The sequence below is a fragment of the Homarus americanus genome, unplaced genomic scaffold, assembly GCF_018991925.1.
Source record: "Homarus americanus isolate GMGI-L3 unplaced genomic scaffold, GMGI_Hamer_2.0 scaffold52806, whole genome shotgun sequence".
NCBI classification, from domain to species: domain Eukaryota; kingdom Metazoa; phylum Arthropoda; class Malacostraca; order Decapoda; family Nephropidae; genus Homarus; species Homarus americanus.
The window spans coordinates 6,004,995-6,026,129 of record NW_024720773.1 but is presented as its reverse complement, the minus strand read 5'-3'; the positions used below and the strand labels follow the sequence as shown (position 1 = coordinate 6,026,129).

The following is a 21,135-nucleotide window of genomic DNA, read 5'->3' as shown; positions in this document are numbered from 1 at the left end:
CATTTCATTCAATTGGTGTATTTCTAGAAGTGATTAATGCGCAGTTGGTTTCAGGTAATGGATGTAAAGGCTTCCACTACTGAGAGGAAGGGTCATGGTGACCAACAGAGCACAAGTTCTTCTGCAGTGAGTGGCAGTGTGGTAATGTCTACTATTTTGTTGACAGTTGTTGTAATGTTCAGTAGTTGTTATACAGTATTATGATGTTGTTTGTAAAACTCTACCAAAAGCTTGAAAATTTTAGTGCTGTTAATTATTTGATATATTATTTTTCATGGTTCATGCTATGATTCTAGTCCCCATCCAAGTAAGAGAGCTCAGCTTCCTAATTTATCTTTTCCTCCCAATTTTTCTTAAATATGGTTTTCCTCCCTACCCAATTGGTGAAGCAAAATGTCCTCTGGTACAAAGTTATGCACCATAATATAGGATAGGTGTATATGTTGACCAATGCAGTCGTGTCACATCGTATGCGTATATAACTTACATGAATTCAACTTTAGGTGCTTGGCTTAGGGAAAAAAGTACGATGCAGTGAGATACTTCCACCCGCGCCTCTCTCCTCAGTTACCATGTGTACTGAGCAGGGGAGGGGGTTTAGGTTTTGTGCCTCTGCCGACTGACCTTTTGCAACAGTTGCTAAGGGTCAGTCGGCAGAGGCAGCACATCCCAGCTGAGCTGCGATGCAATGTGTGCACTATCTTGTATAATTTTTCCATTTTTAGGCTTTCATTATTTTTCCTAAATATCCTTGGCTGAAATCAACTTAACAATCAGTGGTAAACAGGATAAAGTAAATTTACAGCAGAGGTGGTTGTGTGGTGCACATTTAAACTGAAATAAGCCTAACCAGCCTAGTTGCCAGATGCCCTATTAACAAACTGTCCACTGCTTCCACACTTACAATCACCTCCCACACAGAGTACACACCCATGCTCTTCATAATTCTCATTTTATAGTTTTAAATTATATTTTCTTTATTTCTAAGTCACATTAGATTATTGAAATTATTTTTCCACAACTTTTATAGTTTAATTATATGTAACAACGGCAACATGCTTTACCATCTCGCAGGCCACAGCCGACTGGCATGTCAGCCAGCTTACTCCCGCCATGCGCCTCAGAAAAATGTATTTATTTTACAATTATTCTACTCTATATAAACGATGTGGCTTAGAAATAAAGAAAATATAAAACTGTAAAATAAGAAAAATGAAGAGTATGGATGTGTATATGTGAGACGTGAACGTGTGTGAGTAGGTGATGGGCTATAACTACGTCTTTGACTCACCAGCCTACTCGCCATGTCTATTGTTGCTTTTAATGAAATTATAAAAGTTGTCAAAAAATCATTACAAAACTCTTATGTGGCTTAGAAATAAAGAAAATATCAAGGCACTTCCCCCTCCCTACAAAAAATATAACTAAAAAATTATTGGCCCATATACGTGTACATGTAATTACTAATTATCAAAGATTTACACTTACCAGCACTGCAGGCGAAGAATGAATCATTGTAGTAGGCGACACAGACGCATGGAAGGTGACGCAGGTGAATGGTATGTAACACAGGTGGCGGAGGAGGTGATGGAGAGAATGAAACGTAAACATTAAACACTGTGGCCCATATGTAGTACTACAATAATTTGGTCACATACAAAATAAAGAATAAATTTTAGCAAAAATAATTGCTTTCTCTATGTATAATTAAAGTCTGAGGATGTAAATAAACATGTAACTTATATCACTCAGGATATTATAGTACACACCTGTAATAGAGAGCAAAAGAGTAAATATTAAAATATTCTAAAGTTGCTATTCTAAAGAAAATATAATATAAAACTATAAAATAAGAAAAATAAGAGCATAGATAGGTAGGTGTGTGTGTGCTGCATAAGGTGAATGTATGTGAAGGCAGTGCACTGTACTGCGTGGCTGATTCACCTGCTTCCCTCCCTCCCATGTGGCATCACAGCAGACACACACACACACATACTGTGGCATCGCTTAGATAAGGTTTGAGTGTGGAAAGAGTTATTTTTTGTACATAAAATATGTGCTCTTATATTTAATGGTATGCTGTGTAATAATTTTAGTGGTTATCACAGCAATTTTTGTTTAAAAAGTGGTTATAGCACTACCGGTGTCAGACACATGATTAAATGACTTCAGTTGCATTTGGATTGTTGGACTAAATTAGAATTTTTACCAAAGGGGACAAAGTTGGGATACCTGGAAGATTCAGATAGTTGGAATTTGAATAAAAATTAATTGAACTGTAAATTAAATAGTCTATAACATTGGAGTTACCTTAATAGTGGAGATGTTCTGCATACAGTGACTTGACATGAATGGGGGAGGTTGTTGGTTGTTAATGAGTTAGACCGCAGGAACCAAATTTTACCAAGGAGTGCTAAATATTAATTCTAGTAGATACTCTGTGGTGCAATGTGTAGTACATTATACCTAAAATATTAGGGTGCTCCAGCACCCGCCCTTTCTGCATCTATGTACTGGGTGGAGTGAGTCAGCGTGCACCCAACCACAACAATAATAAACATCAGACTGACCAAACTTGGAGTGCGGCGGGCGTCACCCACACGGCCAAATATGCCAAGATTTTCCCAGATCAATTTATATAACTCGGCATTTCCAGAATTATTTTATATTATATTCCGAGATCATGTCTGTGACGAATTATATGAAATTACGAGATATCGAATGCCGAGTTAACAAGGGTTTATACTGTGTGAGAAGTGAACGTGTATGGAGGTGGTTCTAGCCAAGGCCTTGACTATAAACTACAGTATGTGACCGACTTGCCAGCCCAGCCGCCTCGTATATTGCTCCTTGTAATGAAACTGTAAAAGTTGTGAAAAAATCATTACAATATTCTAATGTGGCTAAGAAATATGTAAAATATAATATAAAACTAGAGAATAATATAAATAAAGAGAATATGTGAGACGTAAGTGTGTTATGAAACAGTGGGTCACTGGGCTTTAAATACGTCATTTGACATCATGGCATACACCCACACCACGGTGGCCCCCACACGTCTGTGAGTCGGCTGAGCTGGGTGACTGCCTGAACTGTGTCGAGAGCTGGATACAACAATATATACTGTACCAGTAAATGAGGAATGATTAAAAAAAATAAATAAATACAAAAAATCCTGCGTTGTCATTTAGTAGGAGGCGGTGAGAGCGTAGCAGAGTGAGGAAACGCCAGCTGAAGCTCTCTTCCTCCCACCCTCAGTACTTGCTTCTACACACATTTTGATTAATTCCTTTTATGTTTTTGACTGATAATTTTTTTTTTTTTTGGCACATTTTGGTGGTGCGCATTTAAACTGAAATAGGCCCAACCAGCCGAGTCGCCAGACTCGCTATTGCCAGGTATTTATAACCATGTACTTCATGGGTGTTTAAGGAATTTTCAAGGGTAATTTTGACCGTACGCATCCTTGGCTTTACTGTATGTACCCTTTTCGGAATGTGACCCACACGTAAGATGCGACACAACTGACATCTTTTCTCACAAACCTACCAAGTGTATTATAGTTATAGAAAAAGATTTTTATGGTGATGAAGGTCAAAATGTGTTGGTGAGAATTTCATAACTTGTTACAAAATATGTCTAGGATTATACCTAGTATTTCTCAAAAGCCAGGGTTGTATTATACAAGAGATATACGAGAAAATCAGGCTTTTTTATCAAAATGTCAAAGGTCGGATTTTGGCATACGAATTAAAATTTTTGGGTGGTAAAAACTGCTATACTTATAAGCAAGTAATGGGTACAGGGGGTCCCCGGGTTATGTTCCTCAGGACGTTCGTAAGTCAAATTTGTACGTAAGTCGGAACACATGCTATGTGCATACAGTACTTACAAAACAATGTTTAAAATCCTACTATATCATTGCTTAAGTCCTTGTATGCATCTAAAATCACTTAATTTAAAACAAAAATTAGAAATATGACAAAATACAGTAAATGAAAGTAAAAAGTAAGTCATCAGGTAAGTAAAACACTGTAAATTTCAAGTTTAACCCCATTCGTATCGGTGGACGTTCATAAGTCAGGGACCTGTATGTGAATAACGCAGACTCCATGTGCTTCCGATTTTAATTTTTATCACACCCCTGCATGAGATAACTTTTGAGTTTTCAGTTACCTTTTATCCAATTAGCATCACATACAGTAGTCTAATCTCGGTACTTGATAATGTACGATATTGTGACACCAAGTCATCTTTTGTGGGCTAGAATGCCAACTATGCTTACTGTATTGATCTCAATCTCTTAAAATAAGGGGAGAGAATTTTCATTTTTATTCAAATTAGACTACTACAGTACTGTATGCATAACCCTATGGTTGAGTGGGTTGATGTCTGATACAAGCCATCTTCTCATGCGTCATTGTGCATCCTTACTTTCTTAAAACACCTAAACCTCTTTTTGGGGTTCCATCAACCTTATTGGTGCAGACTCATTTGTGTACTTCTTACTTGACCTGGGATTTCATTCTTATACACTGAACCCTTATTAGTGTTTCCTTTTATTCTATTAGGCTGGTTGATAAAAGTAACTATATTTCTCAGTGGATGGAGACTCGGATATTTAAAACATTATTTGTGTACAGTACTCTGTACTGTAAATATGGTGCCAAGTTTTACTGTATGTGACATTTTATCCTGTATGTTACTAAAAATATACTTTTCTACATTGAAATCAAGACTTCCACAAAGGGAGATTCCTTCAAGATATTTGTTGGGAACCTCAGTGACCACACTACAAGCTTAGACCTCCGAGAAGTTTTTGAAGTTTATGGTACTGTGGTGGAGGCAGATGTTGTGAAAAACTATGGTTTTGTCCACATGGAAAAGAAAGAAGAGGGCCTTGCAGCAATCAAAGCAGTAAATTGTCATATGCTTCGTGGAAAGGTACGAATTCATTCTTTTTCATATTATCTTTCATCATCAATTTGTCTTCCTTTATGTTTACTTCACTCTATTTTTGTGACTTAAACCTATTTAGAACAACAAGTGACTACCAAAGTACCTGGGAGGCCTTAATCTAACAGCAGCTGAAGCAATACTGTAATCTGAAGAATAACCTTCCAGTGCAAGCAACTCTATCCCTCATCCTGTAGCCAAATAAGATTATCTAGCCTACTTTAAATTTAACATCTCTACAAAGGTTTTGGTTGATTACAGACACAAAGGGTAGCTACCTATTTTGAAAATCTAACTGATGACATCTTTTCATCACTGGAGAAATTTTGATACAGCATTCACATATTTACCTCCCCTCTGTGCCTACAACACTGCCAAACTAATGTGTACAATGTTTTTGCCTGTCATGGGAGTGTGATTTGCTACAATGAACTAACAGATTCCTCTTCTGCATTAGTTGAAGATAATAACTTTGTTATGACTATGTTATTGAGGTAATTAAAACTATTTAACAAACTAAACAAGTTATAATTATCCAGGTATCTTTTAAAAGCTATTTTTTTTTTTTTTTTAGAAATTATTGCTTGACATTCATTCCAGCCAATTGTTGCCGAGGCCTCCACTGGTACTAGGAAAGGTGGCAACCAAACACCGAAAATTTTTATTGGCAACGTTCACAGGAATTGTGGACGTGAGGAGCTGAAGAGTCTCTTTGAAAAGTATGGCAAGGTGGTAGAGGTCGGCATTCTTACCAACTATGCATTTGTTGTAAGTATCTTGGAATACCACATATTCTTGGTCATTATCATATTTTTGTGATTTAATTACAGTATATGTAATTGCCATCTTGTCGTGATTTTAACTGATATTGAATGAACGTTGATCATTGTGGACAGATGGTAGTGAAGGAAACACGACTAAGAGATGGAGCTTCATTCCTGATGTTCTTCACAAGACTTTTTCAAAGGAAAAATGCTTGTGAAGAAACGTCAGGAATAAAGCTCCATCTCCTAGTCGTGTTTCCTTCACTACCATGTTGTAGTATATTTTAACTGGTGCCATGTATATTTTCTAGATCCCAACAGCCCCTGGGTGTGCCTTTTACAGAATAGAAATCTCATATGTAGCTTAGTACCTGTCAGCTTCTGGGGCTGAAGAGTTATTGCCATGAGCCATGTTGCCTTTGTCTGTCAATCTGGATGACTAAAGCATTTTTATTTGCTTGATTCCACCCAAACCAAAGACTATATAAGAAAGACAGGAAAGCGCCTACCATTATCGATAAAAAAAACGTGAGCCACTGAGATCTGATCAACGCCATCTGTTGGCAACGCGGCTAACTAAAAGCCCGGGGCGAGTGGGGGTAGCATATCCACATGAGTGAGCTGATAATTATTACCTTGATATCTTTGCCTTGACGTTCTTAATGTGTACACATGCATGCACACACACACACACAATAAATTCTATATGATCAATGATGTATAATTTTATAGCAACATGAAAATGTGACACACAAGCTCAGGGTGATCTGGTTTTGTATGTGTGCATACGGCACACGGGTGATGGTGACGCCCACTCATGGTTAAATGTCCCGGTCTTCGTGTATGGTCCCCCATACCTTACATAATTTTTTGGCCCACAGTGGCTGAAGGGTCTTTCATTATTTCATTTTTTTTTTTTTTAATATAGAAAATTTAGAGATGCCAGAGTGGCCTTTTCTCAAAGGCCATGTGACTAGGATTTGTGGGTCATAATTTAGCCAGTGTACTACTATCTGCCAGTATTGAATGATCTTTGTCGATGGCATGGGGAGTGGGAGACATATGTTATTGGTAATAAATATCAAATTTTGTTAAGCTCTTAATTGATGATGTAAAATTAAAATGCTCCAGTTTATTCTTACAGCAAATAATTGATAGTTTAAAAACTAGAGGAACTAGTCAGTAAGCATTAGCCTCTTTGTTTCACTGAATGTATTTGCCTTACTGGTATTGACTCAAGTTATTTAATAATTTTTAAATTTGTAGCATATGGATGATGATGCTCAGGCCCAGAAAGCAATTCGAGAATTGGATGGGCATGAGCTGCATGGTATGCGTCTGACAGTGCAAAAGTCAACTTCACGTGGCAGACAGGCTGGAGGTGGATACTCAGACCAGGGCTTCAGCTTTGGACCTGTTCGATATGAACCTTATCCACCACCACCTCCTCACAGATATGTCAGAGACCGCATGATACGAGACAGGGTCAGTATTATTTGTCTGTTTATTGTATAAGATAGATGATGAGAATATATAATAATTTTTTGTATTAGTTATACAGTACAGTAACACCTCGCTTAGTGCTCCAAACGCCTTCTTGGAGAAGAGAGCACTAACTAAATCAGTGTGAAAAAAGGCCATTATAGAGGTATCATTGTTTAGCGATTTTTACTGGGCGAATTAAAATTTTTAACACTTGTTGTTGTTTAACAATCTGCAATTTTGGATTTAGCTTCCTTCGACTTCCTGGGAAAAATTCGGGAGGGAAGTGGGAAAAACTGGGGATTGTGTGCTTCAAGTGTGCATTATTACAATATTATAATGTGGCGTATAAATAAAGGAAATATTGTACTGTATACAGTACAGTACAGGTAGTTCTGCTATAACGCGATAATTGTGTTCTTGTAAAATATCGTGTTATAGAAAATCGCGTAATAGAAATAACAGGGCTTATGGAGAAAATAGGGTTAGGTGCAGATTACTCGAAATCGAAAAAATTTAGTAGTTAGCCTAACACAAAGGATAGCACAGTCTAAATAAATGTTACATTCATATCAAATAATGAAATCATACAGTAAATGTAACACTTTACCTTGAAAAAATAAGAATGTAACTTGATGGGGGAGAAGGGTGATTTTGAGGTTGATAACATCGAGCTTCTCTTCAAGTGTTATATCCTTTCTTTTACGATAATCACCGGGAATTCTATCATCAGAACGCTTTTTGGAGATATTCTTCTTTACCATAATCACAGTTAATACCACAAAATTGGAGAAATAGTAAGCAAAAATAGCGTTATAGCAAACAAGCGTTCGCGTTATACAAATATTGTTCCGAATTCATAAATCGCGTTAGAGCAAATTCGCGTTATCAAAACACGCGTTATAGCAGAACTCACTGTACAATATAACATTTTAGAGTTTTATAGTACTGTACGTATACAGTATTCTGTAAAATTATAAAATGAAGAGCTTTGGTGTGTGTGTGGGAAGTGACAGTCTGTATTGAGGCATTGACTGTGGCCAGCCTCACTCTCCCTACCCCCTATGTGACATCATGGCATACAGGCAGCGACCAGACATGTCCTTGAGTCAGCTTGGTGACTGGCCGGATGAACTGTGTCACGCGTGTACTGTACCAGTGAATGTGAGGAATAAACAAAAATAATAATTAAAAGAAAAAATATTACATTGCCTCATGATTATTATCATGTTTTGTGACTGAAGTGAAGTGAAAAGTGTAATTTTGAAAATGTCTGGCAAGTGTTTTGCTCACCATCTTTAAGGCTAGAACAAAGGCTACATCACCAGTTCCCACTCTTCACACTCCCTGGTGTCTGTGTGGGACTCGGGTTCGTGTCTCCACTCCACCTTAAGAGTCTCCTTAGCCTTGAAGGAGACATGTGATGATTACCAGACTTGTTCTTAATGATGTGGTGGGTGTTGTAGTGCTAGTAGTATTCTAAGATTTTTTCACGGTGATACATATGGGTGGCCGACTGGCCAGGAACCTATACCCATTGAACCTCATGTTATAATGAACTTGATTTATGATATTTCGACCTGTGATGGGGTTTTCAGGAACCTAATCCCATCGCAAATAGAGGTTTACCACTTTGTTTGAAGCGATACCCCATAGGCTGAAAATGGAGGAATGGAGCACAAAATCTCAAATTTTAAAGAAGATATAATGGTTTTCATTATCAAAGGAAAAAAATCAGGGTTGAAACAATTGTGTAGGATATGAAGACATAGATGAACTCTCAAAGTAGGTTCCATACTGGTGAACCTGAAGCCTTATATTATAGGCTTTTGAATTAGCCTTTGGGCAAAGCATTCAAAGCATGAATTCATTCTTTGTTCAGTGACTGGGGGGATGGCTTAGCAATAATCTTCACTGACCTTTGACCTTTACAACTTGTCACTAAACTATTCAAGTGCCTTGGACAACCAGGCTTTGCCAGTGGGTTTTCCGCTTGGTAGAGTCTTCCAGATAACTTTCTTCATGCCCATGGCTTCAAAATGGTAAGTCATGTTTAATGATATTGCAGCAAATATTTGGTGAATGATCTTTTCATCATAATAACAAAGTATAAAAATTACTAAAATTTTCAGTTTTTAATTTGCCAGTAATTATTATTATTATTATTTTTTCAGGACATGTATGAACCACGCTTACCACCTGTACTTCCTTATCCCGATTACCCGCAACATGGACGATATCCACAACCATCTCGGTTAGTTCTCCCTGTAGTTGTTCTTTTGTTTTTATACTACAGCATAAAGCATACTGTAATATATAATGGTATGGTGTAGCATATGAGTTGACATTTGATATTTAAACTAAAAACAGTTTCCACATAAGAATGGAGGAAACTGCAACGGGCCTATTGGCCCATACTAGGCCGTCCCGTTTACACCCAACCCCTATTGCTCATATATCCTTCACATACCAGTGAACACAATACCCCTGTATTACACAGGTGTTTTACTTTATGTAGAACAAGGTCTTTATTAAATTGACCAAGGGGTCGTATGGACACATCTCGTTGCAGTGTTTCTCACATTGGCCAAAAATGTAGAGTGGGGTATGCTATAACGAATCTAATTGGTTCTAGAACCTTGTTCGTTATAGGATTAATCCGTTTCAGGCCCCCGAATACAACCACTTAACACTGAAAAATATAATATAAAATTGTAAAAAGTGTAAAAAAGTGCATAAATATGCATCTAAACCCCTGAAATAAAGAATATCATTAATACTTGTCATAAAAAAACAATAAATTAGTAAAAAAAAAAAAAAAATTCGTTGTAGGAGTTTTGTTCGTTATAGCATTCTCAATTTTATAGGTAAAACCGTTCGTTATAGGAATATTCGTAGTAGAATCCATTCGTTATAGCATACCCCACTGTAATTGGATGGTTCTTGAGAAACCTAACATCAAGTGAGAAACAATGTGATGAACGCAGTTTATCAGACGTCGTGAGAGGCAGCATGATGAACTTATCCATACAATTAGCCATGATGTATTGAATTTGGGGTTACTGAGAAGTCAAGTTGATTGTTTCAACATTTGTAACCCTGGGTTTCATGCACTGACGAACCTGATATGCACAGGTACCTGTTGTACCTAAGGAGAGGGAGGCTGGAGGCCCCTATTATTTTTAGGATTACAGGTGTATCCTGATAACCGACGCATATAGGGAGTGGGAAAAGTCGTTGTTTAATGAATCGACAGTTATTGAAGCAATTAACCCTATAAGAACAGAAAAATTCAGGGGTTTAGGGACCAGTCACCTTCCAAAAACTCCCATCTGCCCAAGATGTATCTCTGAACTGCTCACTGTCAAGCAAGAAAATAAAGCAGACATATAAAGCAAGTATAATAAGCCATAAATAAGCAATGTAGAGCATAAATCTAGAATATTATTTACCTGTGTTGAGAATGGTAAAGATGGTCTAGGGTGGCAATTACAAGTCTCTACAAATCTTTGCTGGTCCATCACCACTTTTATTATGCCTTATCACATTACATTAAGCTGCCCAGCACAAAAGGAACTAACACTTGGGCATTTAGGCATGATTGCGTAACACATGAAGTTGGAAATGACAAAAAACCTGAAGTCAGAGACACATATTAAGTGTAAACAAGAGCAAAGATGGTGGGAATAAGTCCGGGCAGAGCCATAGATAGAGTTCGGCCAACTGGGCGCCATATTGTTACTCAGCAGGTGGGAAGTCTTCTCGGGTTCTCTACCACTGAGTTTGGAAAGATGCTTACATAATTGTAAACGTGAATGACAATTTTACTGAATAAACAACTTCATCATCATCATCCTCTACAGTACAAGAGCAAATTTCTTCATCATCTCCATAAAAACATGGTGTCTGGTTGGCTGAACTCTCTCATCTACGACTCTGAGTCAGGGCAGTGCACACAGCCCTCTGGTGGCAAAATCAAAACAGTTCTGCTGCCCTTCTCCTAATCATCGGATCTCTGGGGCATCAATGAAACTGGCCGGGGTATTTTCCCTAAATGTAAGTGTTGGTTATGTGAAGCAGTGAGTTAACAGGCAATTGGTTTTCGGGGTATACCTGTACTGGATCAAAGGTGAAGGTCATAGTTGCTGGAACTAGAGCTCTGGTCGCTGAATCATATCTTAAGTATCCATGCACAATGTACACTCGTACCAAAAAGTATCGGTGCAGGGTGAGATAGACGACTTCCGAAATGATACGTATACACTGTGATATGTCGGGAAGGTTGGTAAGTGTATTCTCATAACCCCCTCCACTAGGTGTTGCCATATGGCTGACAATCAGTGTGTTTGTTTCCCCTTTTCGGATTGTTGCTTTGTGTCAACTGAATAATGAGCGAGGATTCGGTCTCGGTGAACGTGGGTATAAAACAGAGGCAATATGAAGCAGTAGAGATCTACACATGCCAGACGATACGGAAACCTCAGAGGGAACACGAGGAGCTATTATTGCCCTTCATAACGAAGGGTTCGACATCACAGATATTAGCCGGCGGGTCGGCGTCTGCAGGAACACCGCTGCACGATGGATTCGGCAATACCTCGAAACTGGCGCTACAGACGACAGGTCTCGGAGCGGCCGTCCACGCTGCACCACCCCTCAGGACGACCAGGTTGAGTGGTTTATTTGGTAGCATAAATGAATGTGACAATATTCACAAGTATCACAAATAATTTTGTTAACAGGGAGCTCCTCATATTTCATACTGTCCATTTATCACTTCCCGACCTTATTTATAACGGTTTGTTTCACTTGACCAGGGCTGCCAACATACGGCTGGAACAACTCGCCTTTCCCAATACCTATCGTCACTGGTCTCAAATTGTTCACACTACAGTATGCACCGATACGTTTTGTTGCGAGTGTACATGATGGTGTATAAATTGATTCTTAATGATTTCAGGATTACAGTCTGCCATTTGTGGTTCTCTTGTTTTTTATTGCATTTGATTTTTTATGAAGATATAACAGCTGAGACCATGATCTAAGCCTCATATTGTCCCAAAGAACATTATTGAATTAATTTTGGGCAATTGTCAAGTTAAAAGACGTGTGGATTTCTCAAGAGTCTGTGAACGATATTTTAAAAAATTAAGCTTTTTGAAGAGCAGACACATTGATTAGAATAAGCCATTGTAAGACCTTTTATAGTTTGCCCACCAAAATTAACATCAACCTAACCTAACATCTCTTTCCTAATCAAACCATCAGTCACTGTAATGGGCATCTAATTTTTATAAACCTAACCTAAACTAACCTTCAGTCACTGTCAGGCATCTGTTTTTTTTGTGATTACGTACTCACTGCTCATGAAAATTATGCCAAAGGATATAAACTTTGGTTAGTTATGCTATATTGCATACAGAATTTGGCACATTGGAATTTATACAGCCAAAACTTTTAATGGCATCATATAATTTATACTGTACAGTTAAATTTAAACTGCATTGTAATTGGAGTGCTTATTAACTATGCTGTAACTACTGTACTATATTGTAATTGGGCCACATAGTATGCGTGCATATTCACCCTCCTGAAACATATTCAGAAACCTAAAAAAATAGACTAGACTTGCTTTATTTTGCATGTAACATGGAGAGAGAGAGAGAGAGAGAGAGAGAGAGAGAGAGAGAGAGAGCTCATGTCTCATGCTATAAATAGTGCACTGACCTGTCTATCTGATCAACCTACAGTTCCTTACAGATCTACAATTTCTGGTGAGTGTAATTCTGTGTTCAATATATTTTATTTGCTTATGTAGGAAAAGCTATATATTTTGTATAATATCTTATGTATACAAGGCAACAAAGTAATCTTTGCTGATTTTTAGAGGTCTAAATTAGTGCTTAAAAATGGGATCCTCAAAAAAATACAAGAAAACGTTTTAGCCATAATACTCGGCACACCAGCTGTTGTGCCTTTGTGAGGTCAAACTTCTTCACTACAGGGATGCCACTTTTGATATATTAATTGGCTGAGGCCAGATGATTTTATTCAGGTGAGAGGGGGGACCAATACACAGGGGGTTAACATTAGCAAGATGCCAGTCCATGGTAATAACCACTAGGGAACCAACTAATTTTAAATGACACTGTCTTGCCATAAGACAGTGACGATGATGATGGAAATTTGAGCTATTGCTATATAACAACTTTTGTCTAAATACTTTCTAGATGAGATATTAATGTCACCAGGGCTAACCACTTTGCCAGTACAAGACTTGGTGTGAGTTTCAAAATGGGGTTATTTTATCATAATTATCACAGTCTTGTTTTGTATTGCAGCTTCCCGCCACCCCCTCCATCTTTGCGTGGGTGAGTAAGGCATAGACATTAATTTCATAAATATTGATTATTTTAACCTACTTCAATTTTATAGGGCTTCATACAAACCATACCTAGTAGCTTAGTTGGGTTAGTAACTACTGTACAGTATATACAGTACACCAATTTCGTCATTAACTTCATTGTAAGGTTCCTGAAAACCACGACTTGCCACAAATGTTTCACTTTCAGCACTATCACCTTCTTGTTTTAAAGTTTCAAATAAACTTAAGCTTTCGCATGTATGGAGAGCAACAAACATGGAAAGTTTTGTTGATGTTGATTCTCAATCCACATGTTCAGCATTCTTTCCATATTTTCCATAATGCCACTTCTGTTACAAGTTAACTTTGTAGCAGATAATGAAGTAAAACTTTTAGTACGATTCGATATTTTCTGTATTTCCACAATTTGTTCATATCTACAGTTGTAGGCTGCAAACCGACAGCACTTGCTACGCCCACAGCTCATTGTCCTTCAAATCTCTTTACCACATCTAATTTAACTTCTAATGTAACACTTTTCCTCTTTCTGTGACTACAAACTGAAGTGGTGCACATTGCATATTAGGCACTCATTGTTCTAGGGCTCAAATAAATTTATAACTGGATTTTAAGTAAATGTTGGAATAGCATCAACCAACCACCTAACAATAACAAACAAATATGGCGCCCACGCTGGTTGCTTACACAGCTAGCTGTTATCACAATCAGGTGCTGAGTGTCTTCATACTGAATTTTTTAAATTTTGGTACATTTATCATTTTCATAATTTTTTTTTTCAACAACGTTATAATGAAATGGTGTTAATGGGGAAATTGATGTATGTATATATAGAGTGGGGTCCCAGTTTACGCAGGAATATCGTGCTGGTACACGTCTGTGCATCAGAAATCCACACAAGCAATGCTATTTAACACATTAAAATCACTATATCACGTAGGTGGGCTAGCTGCTTGGGTAACTTTGGCTGCAGGCTCACGCGCTGTGATTGGCTAATACTGGACTGTCATGTGACTTCATAGGATGCCTGTGAATGGCTGATGCATCTCCCAGCTAATGCCCTCTAGCCATAGTATCATAATGTGCTTAATTTTTAGTCTGCCGCAATTTTACATGGTTGTTCCCTTGCTCACTGCTCTATTTGTATACAATCTGTGTTGTGCAGTACTGTACTGTCCATTACTATACCAAGACATAAGCCAGCCAAGAATACTATGTTAAAGTAGTGTTAAGACATAAACAGTGATTACAGTGTACTTTTACTGTAAATTAACATTCTTTTGTCAGTGTGAATTCCATATGTACGGTACCATGCATAGCAGAGTAGACTGCGTTTGCATACAGAAAAAACCCCGGACACCAAGTTGCCACAGTAGATGGTACAGGACAAAGCAGGCCATCCTGTATCATCATACCACCATTTGGCCTGCCTACACTCTCATGATGACAACATCTGTTGGCGAGTACAATATACAGTAAAGTAGGTGATAATTTTACTCCCGATCATTTATCCAAGCCAGGGTTTTACAGTGCTTTATTAATTCAAACTGACACTGCTGTACTATTTAACCACATCAGACACCCATTAACTGCGTTTGGAAGATAATTAATATTAAAATTTCCCCCCACCGTACACGCAGGAATTGGCGGGCGAGGGGTGGAAGCGATGTTAGCAGCCGCACTCAATGTTTCACTGTCCAGTGTCGTATGTGGGTCTAGGCTACTCTACTTTCATCTTGTAGTGTACTATTGTGTATGTATGATTTGACTCGATAAATTTGTCATGTTCTTAAGAAAATATTCCCTCTAGTACATTTAATATTAAACAAAACTTGTTGAATCAACGTTGCCAGCACTCATCATCTCTCAAGCACCGGATTTTTCAGTAATTTGAGTGACTCAGAGCTCCCTTTTTGTCGAATTAGCCTAAATAAGCGAAAGATCACTACCCATGGCTTTCCGTGTATGCTTTAACTATACATTTCAACCAATCGGCCGGTTAAAATGAGACCCCACTGATGCAAAATAAAAAAATGCTGCAACTTTGTATACAAAAAATTATTTTGCTCATACTACATAAATATTTATGGCACTTGATGCAGCTACTGAATTTTGGTATTTTAAAACATACAAGCATGAAAACAATACAGGTACTCCTTGACTTTCGACCACCCGGACATACGACCACCGCAGTCGTATAAAATATTTTTAAAATTACGTATTTTCGAGTCCCGACGTTAGTGATCGCGCTGTGTGCTAAAAAAGTTTTCGTTTGTAATTCCCTTTAAAATGGCTGGCAAGCGTAAAATGGGAGTTCTCGTGGTGCTGAGAAGAAAAAGAGACACCCATTTTAGATTTTCTATGTACAGTGGTCCCTCGGTTAACGAGCACAATCCGTTCCAGAAAGTTGATCGTTAACCGAAAAACTCGTTAACCGAAACCATTGTTTTAATGGGTTTTTTGGGTAATTGGTTCCAGCTCACCGAAAATTACCTAAATTCAACAAAAAAGGTAGAAAAGTACACCTACTTTGAGGTGTGTATGTAGAAGGCTCCTGGATGATGATGATGACGGGAATTAGAATGGGGGTGGAGAAGAAGGGAGAGGAGAAGGCATTGAGGTGGAAGAGAAGTCACCCCATGGCGCCATTTCACCCATAAAATTTTAGTTCTGTTGGTGTAATTCAAGATTATTTTCTTTAAATCAACACTGCACTGCATTATATATTGTCAATATGTAAAATAAATTTCAAAATGACCAATAATTTGCTTGCAAACACAGAAAAAAGCATTTAGTTGAAGAGAGTCTCAAGCAAGATGTTACCTCCACTGAAAAGACAGAGACTGGCGCCTGTTTGGTGTGTTGACAGGCTGGATGGCGAGCATAAAACTAGTTTCCTTACCTTCAATTATGTTCAATAATTGTTAAAATGACTAAAAAATTTAATATTAAACTTTTAAAATTATTGAATAGTATAAACTTCTTGATATTTACTAAAATGGTAAGGAATATGAGCCCTAGAACCGATTACTGTATTGGCGGATTAATACTACAGCTGGTGGACCGCCAAATGCAAGCGAAAACATGTTGTCGGCTCGTAAGAAACTCGTTGCTCGTTAACCGAAGTTAAGAATCTTATGGAAGGTAACTCCATAACCGAAATCTCGTTAACCGAGGGACCACTGTATTATTTTCACCTTTTCGACTTACGACCTGGTCGTTGGTCCCTAACCCCGTCATAGTCGAGGATTGACTGTATATGCTTGTATTTAAAATAAATACCCAAATTCCCAAGTGTATCGAGTGCCATAAATATTTGTAAGCAGGGAAATTGGGGACATGCAACCCAACCAGCCAAGACATTAACACCACCACTTCACACCCTTGACAGAGACATTTATTGAGTTATATGCCTGAAAGGTGTTATAGTTAGCCATTAAACAACCAGGAATAGAATGATAGTGGTATTGATGAACAACCCTTGCATATACAGTACAGTAAACCCTCGATAACTCGGCACATATGGGGCTCTGGCCTTGCCGAGTTATCCCAAATTCCAACCTATCAGGCCACTTCCCCTTCCTACAAAAATACAACAATAAAAAATTATCAACCCATATATGTGTACAATGAAAGACAAAAGTCGTGTCGTGAAATTTGGTGAAAACATATGCCGAAGGGCTAAACTTTTGGTGCGCTCTGTCTTGTGGTAGGGCTCTCATAATGTTTCACGAGTTATATTTAATCTTCGGACAAAACCACGACACGACTTTTGTCTTTGATTGTACATGTAATTATTAAATGTAAAAAAAGTAACACTTACCAGCACTGCAGGTGAAGAATGAAGCATTGTAGTAGGCTAGAGGCATGGTAGTTAACTTAGGGTCATGGTAGGTGATGGAGGGGAAATATTACATAAACAGTGCGACACTTATGTACGCTATTGTAATTTGGTCACATACAAAATAAAGAATAAATTTTAGCAAAAATAATTGTTTTCTCTGTGTATAATTAAAGTCTGAGGATGTAAATAAACATGTAAATTATATCACTCAGGATATTATAGTACACACCTAGTAAAACCATTTTCTGTAATACAGAGCAAAAGAGTAAATATTAAAATATTCTAAAGTAGCTATTCTAAAGAAAATATAATATAAAACTATAAAATAAGAAAAATAAGAGCATAGATAGGTAGGGGGTGTGTGTGTGTGTGTGTGTGTGTGTTTGAGGTGAATGTATGTGAAGGCAACTCAATGTGCTGAATTGCGTGACTGAATCACCCAAGCCAGTCACATCTTACTTGTATTCAGCTGGTTAACTCGACTGGTTTCATTGCAGAATGAGCTATTTTTTGTACGTAAAATACGTGTTATTGTATTTTATGATATGCTATATATCAATTTTAGTGTTTATCACATCAGTTTTTTTTTTAAGTGGTTATAGCACTACCGGTGTCAGACACATGATTAAATGACTTCAGTTGCATTTGGATTGTTGGACTAAATTAGAATTTTTACCAAAGGGGACAAAGTTGGGATACCTGGAAGATTCAGATAGTTGGAATTTGAATAAAAACTAATTGAACTGTAAATTAAATAGTCTATAACATTGAAGTTGCCTTAATAGTGGAGATGTTCTGCATACAGTGACTTGACATGAATGGGGGAGGTTGTTGGTTGTTAATGAGTTAGTACCGCAGGAACCAAATTTTTCCAAGGAGTGCTAAATATTAATTCTAGTAGATACTCTGCGATGCAATGTGTAGTACATTATACCTAAAATATTGGGGTGCTCCAGCACCCGCCCTTTCTGCATCTATGTACTGGGTGGAGTGAGTCAGCGTGCACCCAACCACAACAATAATAAACATCAGACTGACCAAACGTGGAGTGCAGCGGTCATTACCCACACGGCCAAATATGCCAAGATTTTCCCAGATCAATTTATATAACTCGGCATTTTCGAGTCATTTTATAATAAATTCCGAGACCATATCCATGCAGTTATATGAAATTTCAAATTGAAGGTTTACTGTAGTTGTGTTAGATGCTCCTTATATAAATTTTTTCTCCTGGAAAGGGGAGGGAACACAACTGTGCTTAACCATGCAAGTGAACTGCCCCTCGAGCTTGGTAAACGAATCGTAGTCACTTTGCACTATGATGGTACATAATGGACCAAGTCCGTTATTATTCCAGATCCGGATATAATGGACTTTCAGCATTAACGGACCGGCCATCCCCCAACTAGTCCATTAAATCAAGGGTTTACTCTACAGTATCTGGAAAAATTGCAGGGAGGGGAAATTTGTCTCCACACCCGGAAATCTCTGCGCGTATTATTTCAGATTGCCCTTTCTGCCAAAAATCTTGATCACTGGAATTGTTAAAAATCTCAGCATAAGTAGTGTTCCTGAAGGTGCTGATAAAGAATATATGGTCCAGAATTTGATAGCGGAGTAATTAGTGGTCCTAGTGACCCTTGGAAAATTTTATGAAAATTTTCAATGATAATTTCTCGCCAGCTATGATTTTCCGAGTTGATTTTTTGTGCGTTAACCTGGAAGTACTCGGTTAAACAAATCCATGAAATTCAAATTCCGAGAGAAAAGTATTTTTTTTATCCAAAAATTAATAAGACATTAGTATGGTGTGGAAAATTTATTTATTTAACTCGGCTCTGGTTTGATGCTGGAAATTTTAAAGTAGGCCCGCTTCAGCTCCTGATTCCATGCCATTTCTTTGTTTTTTTTTTTTGCAGCCTTGGATGTCTGGGCCACACCTGACAGTGTTAAAAGCGATATATATACATTTTTTTTTTTCTGGACTCTTGGTGTTACTTCAGCATGCAGTATGATTGCCCATGAATTTTAACCCAGGGGTGCTGGACACTCCAAAATGTAAAGCTACAGTGTTTAGTTACCGATTTTCATAGTCTTCTTAATATTTGTTTCCCATCATGCTGCCTCCGAGTTTCTTAAATTATTTTACTTTCTCCAGTTACTGTACACATTATAGAAATAATGTTTTAGATTTAATTGACCGATTAAATTTGTTAAATAGTGTATGCTAGGTAGAATTATAGGTAGGGTGATTTACTAACCATAATAAGACATTTGCAATCTATTATATGTATAATTTCTGTTGCAGACCTCCATTTCCACCTCCATCAATGCGGAGGTGAGTACAATGTAGATAACAGTCCATTTTAATTATTTTTTTTGTTTAGGAATCTAATAATATTGTCAGTTCTCACATTCATGAGGGTACGTATTTCTAGTTTTCATAGGCATGTCAAGCAGTTTTTATATTTGTTTATTTTCTTGGAACTTACATTCTGCAGGAGGGAACAAGTTAGAACTAATTCCCTCCCCCTCCTTATTGCTGCAGTTACACCCCATCTGACCGTCGGCCGTACTAAGCGCTCACGTATCCCGGAAATGTCGCTGCCGAACCTCCGATCGTTGGTGCGGACACCGTAGTAATGGGTCACTGTATATTTGTAACATTTGTTGTAGCGTCCGTGTCGGCTTCGTCATGGCAATGCCGTGCCACACTTGTCATACTACCTGGGATGGGCTCCTGAAGCACATTTATGATAACCCCAATGTCATTACCCTCTAAATGATATACTAAATTCAATCGATTTTTTTCCAGTGTTAGTTACTAAAATCGTTCAGCCTTCTCAGTTAGGATTAGTCAGGATTTCTTAAGTTTAATTTTTATTATTTTCTATGTAATGTAGGCTACATGCTATGACTGGTACACAATTATCATGAATAAAAGCAGAATTTATACAGATGTTTTTTACTAACTTTGAAAGCCTGCAGTAACCCGATACTGTATCGTAAAATTGTTTTATGAATAAAATAATCCAGTACATACAACTGTTAGGTTGTGTTGGAAAAAAATAAAAATAAATTTAAGGTCACTGTATATGGTAACAAAGGAAACACTCAGAATATTATTGCATAGGATGTGTATACCATGCATTAATCTCGCCATAACAAGACTTCTCACATGAGCCACATGGTATCCTGTGCACCAAAGGAGGACAACATGGTTTACAGAATACTATGTGGCTCATGTGGGAAGTCTTACTATGGTGAGATGGGTAGGGGGACTGGTTACTAGAAGGGAGCATATGGCTGACGTCAAACATCACAGGACATCTGCCGAGGTGGAAGGAGGCCAGCATACTTCCCAAAGACAGACAGGAAAACAAGACAATAAAAGCAGCATAAATCACTTTAAACCCAAACATTAACACCAAGGCAGGAAGCATGGTCTGGGCTCACATTGTGGTGACGAGTTAGAACTGACTAATGGTAGAATGAACTTGAATGCAGGATCTTTACAAGTGCATGGTATACACACTTTGTTCATTCCTTTGACAAAGTTCTTTGCAATAAATTTCTCTCTTGAGTCTGTGTTTCTTTTACTGCCATAGAAACCGGCTGTCCAAATGAATCATATTCAAAGTAAATAAAGAACATATTGACAACTCCAAAATTTATTTCTTCATAAAAATTAGTGAAAGATGTGAGTA

At 37.7% G+C, this 21,135-nt stretch overlaps 1 protein-coding gene across 13 annotated transcripts in view; it reads left to right on the top strand.

Annotated features, from left to right (window-relative positions):
* The window catches only part of LOC121860936 (RNA-binding protein lark-like), a 35,211-nt gene extending 14,828 nt beyond the window's left edge, over positions 1 to 20,383 (top strand). For 10 of the 13 annotated variants that reach the window (XR_006087953.1, XR_006087955.1, XR_006087956.1 and 7 more), the window contains exons 6-14: positions 55 to 141; positions 4,738 to 4,944; positions 5,557 to 5,724; positions 6,987 to 7,205; positions 9,377 to 9,456; positions 13,544 to 13,573; positions 15,225 to 15,337; positions 19,737 to 19,766; positions 19,977 to 20,383. Coding sequence is in view for 2 of the 13 variants with exons in the window: in XM_042358328.1 (XP_042214262.1) it covers positions 55 to 141; positions 4,738 to 4,944; positions 5,557 to 5,724; positions 6,987 to 7,205; positions 9,377 to 9,456; positions 13,544 to 13,573; positions 19,737 to 19,766; positions 19,977 to 20,007 (852 nt within the window). In the remaining 11 variants the exon portion in view is untranslated. The remainder of the gene's footprint in view (positions 1 to 54; positions 142 to 4,737; positions 4,945 to 5,556; positions 5,725 to 6,986; positions 7,206 to 9,376; positions 9,457 to 13,543; positions 13,574 to 15,224; positions 15,338 to 19,736; positions 19,767 to 19,976) is intronic. The other 3 variants (XR_006087961.1, XM_042358328.1, XM_042358329.1) reach the window with 3 other exon arrangements.
* The last annotated feature ends 752 nt before the right edge of the window (positions 20,384 to 21,135 follow it).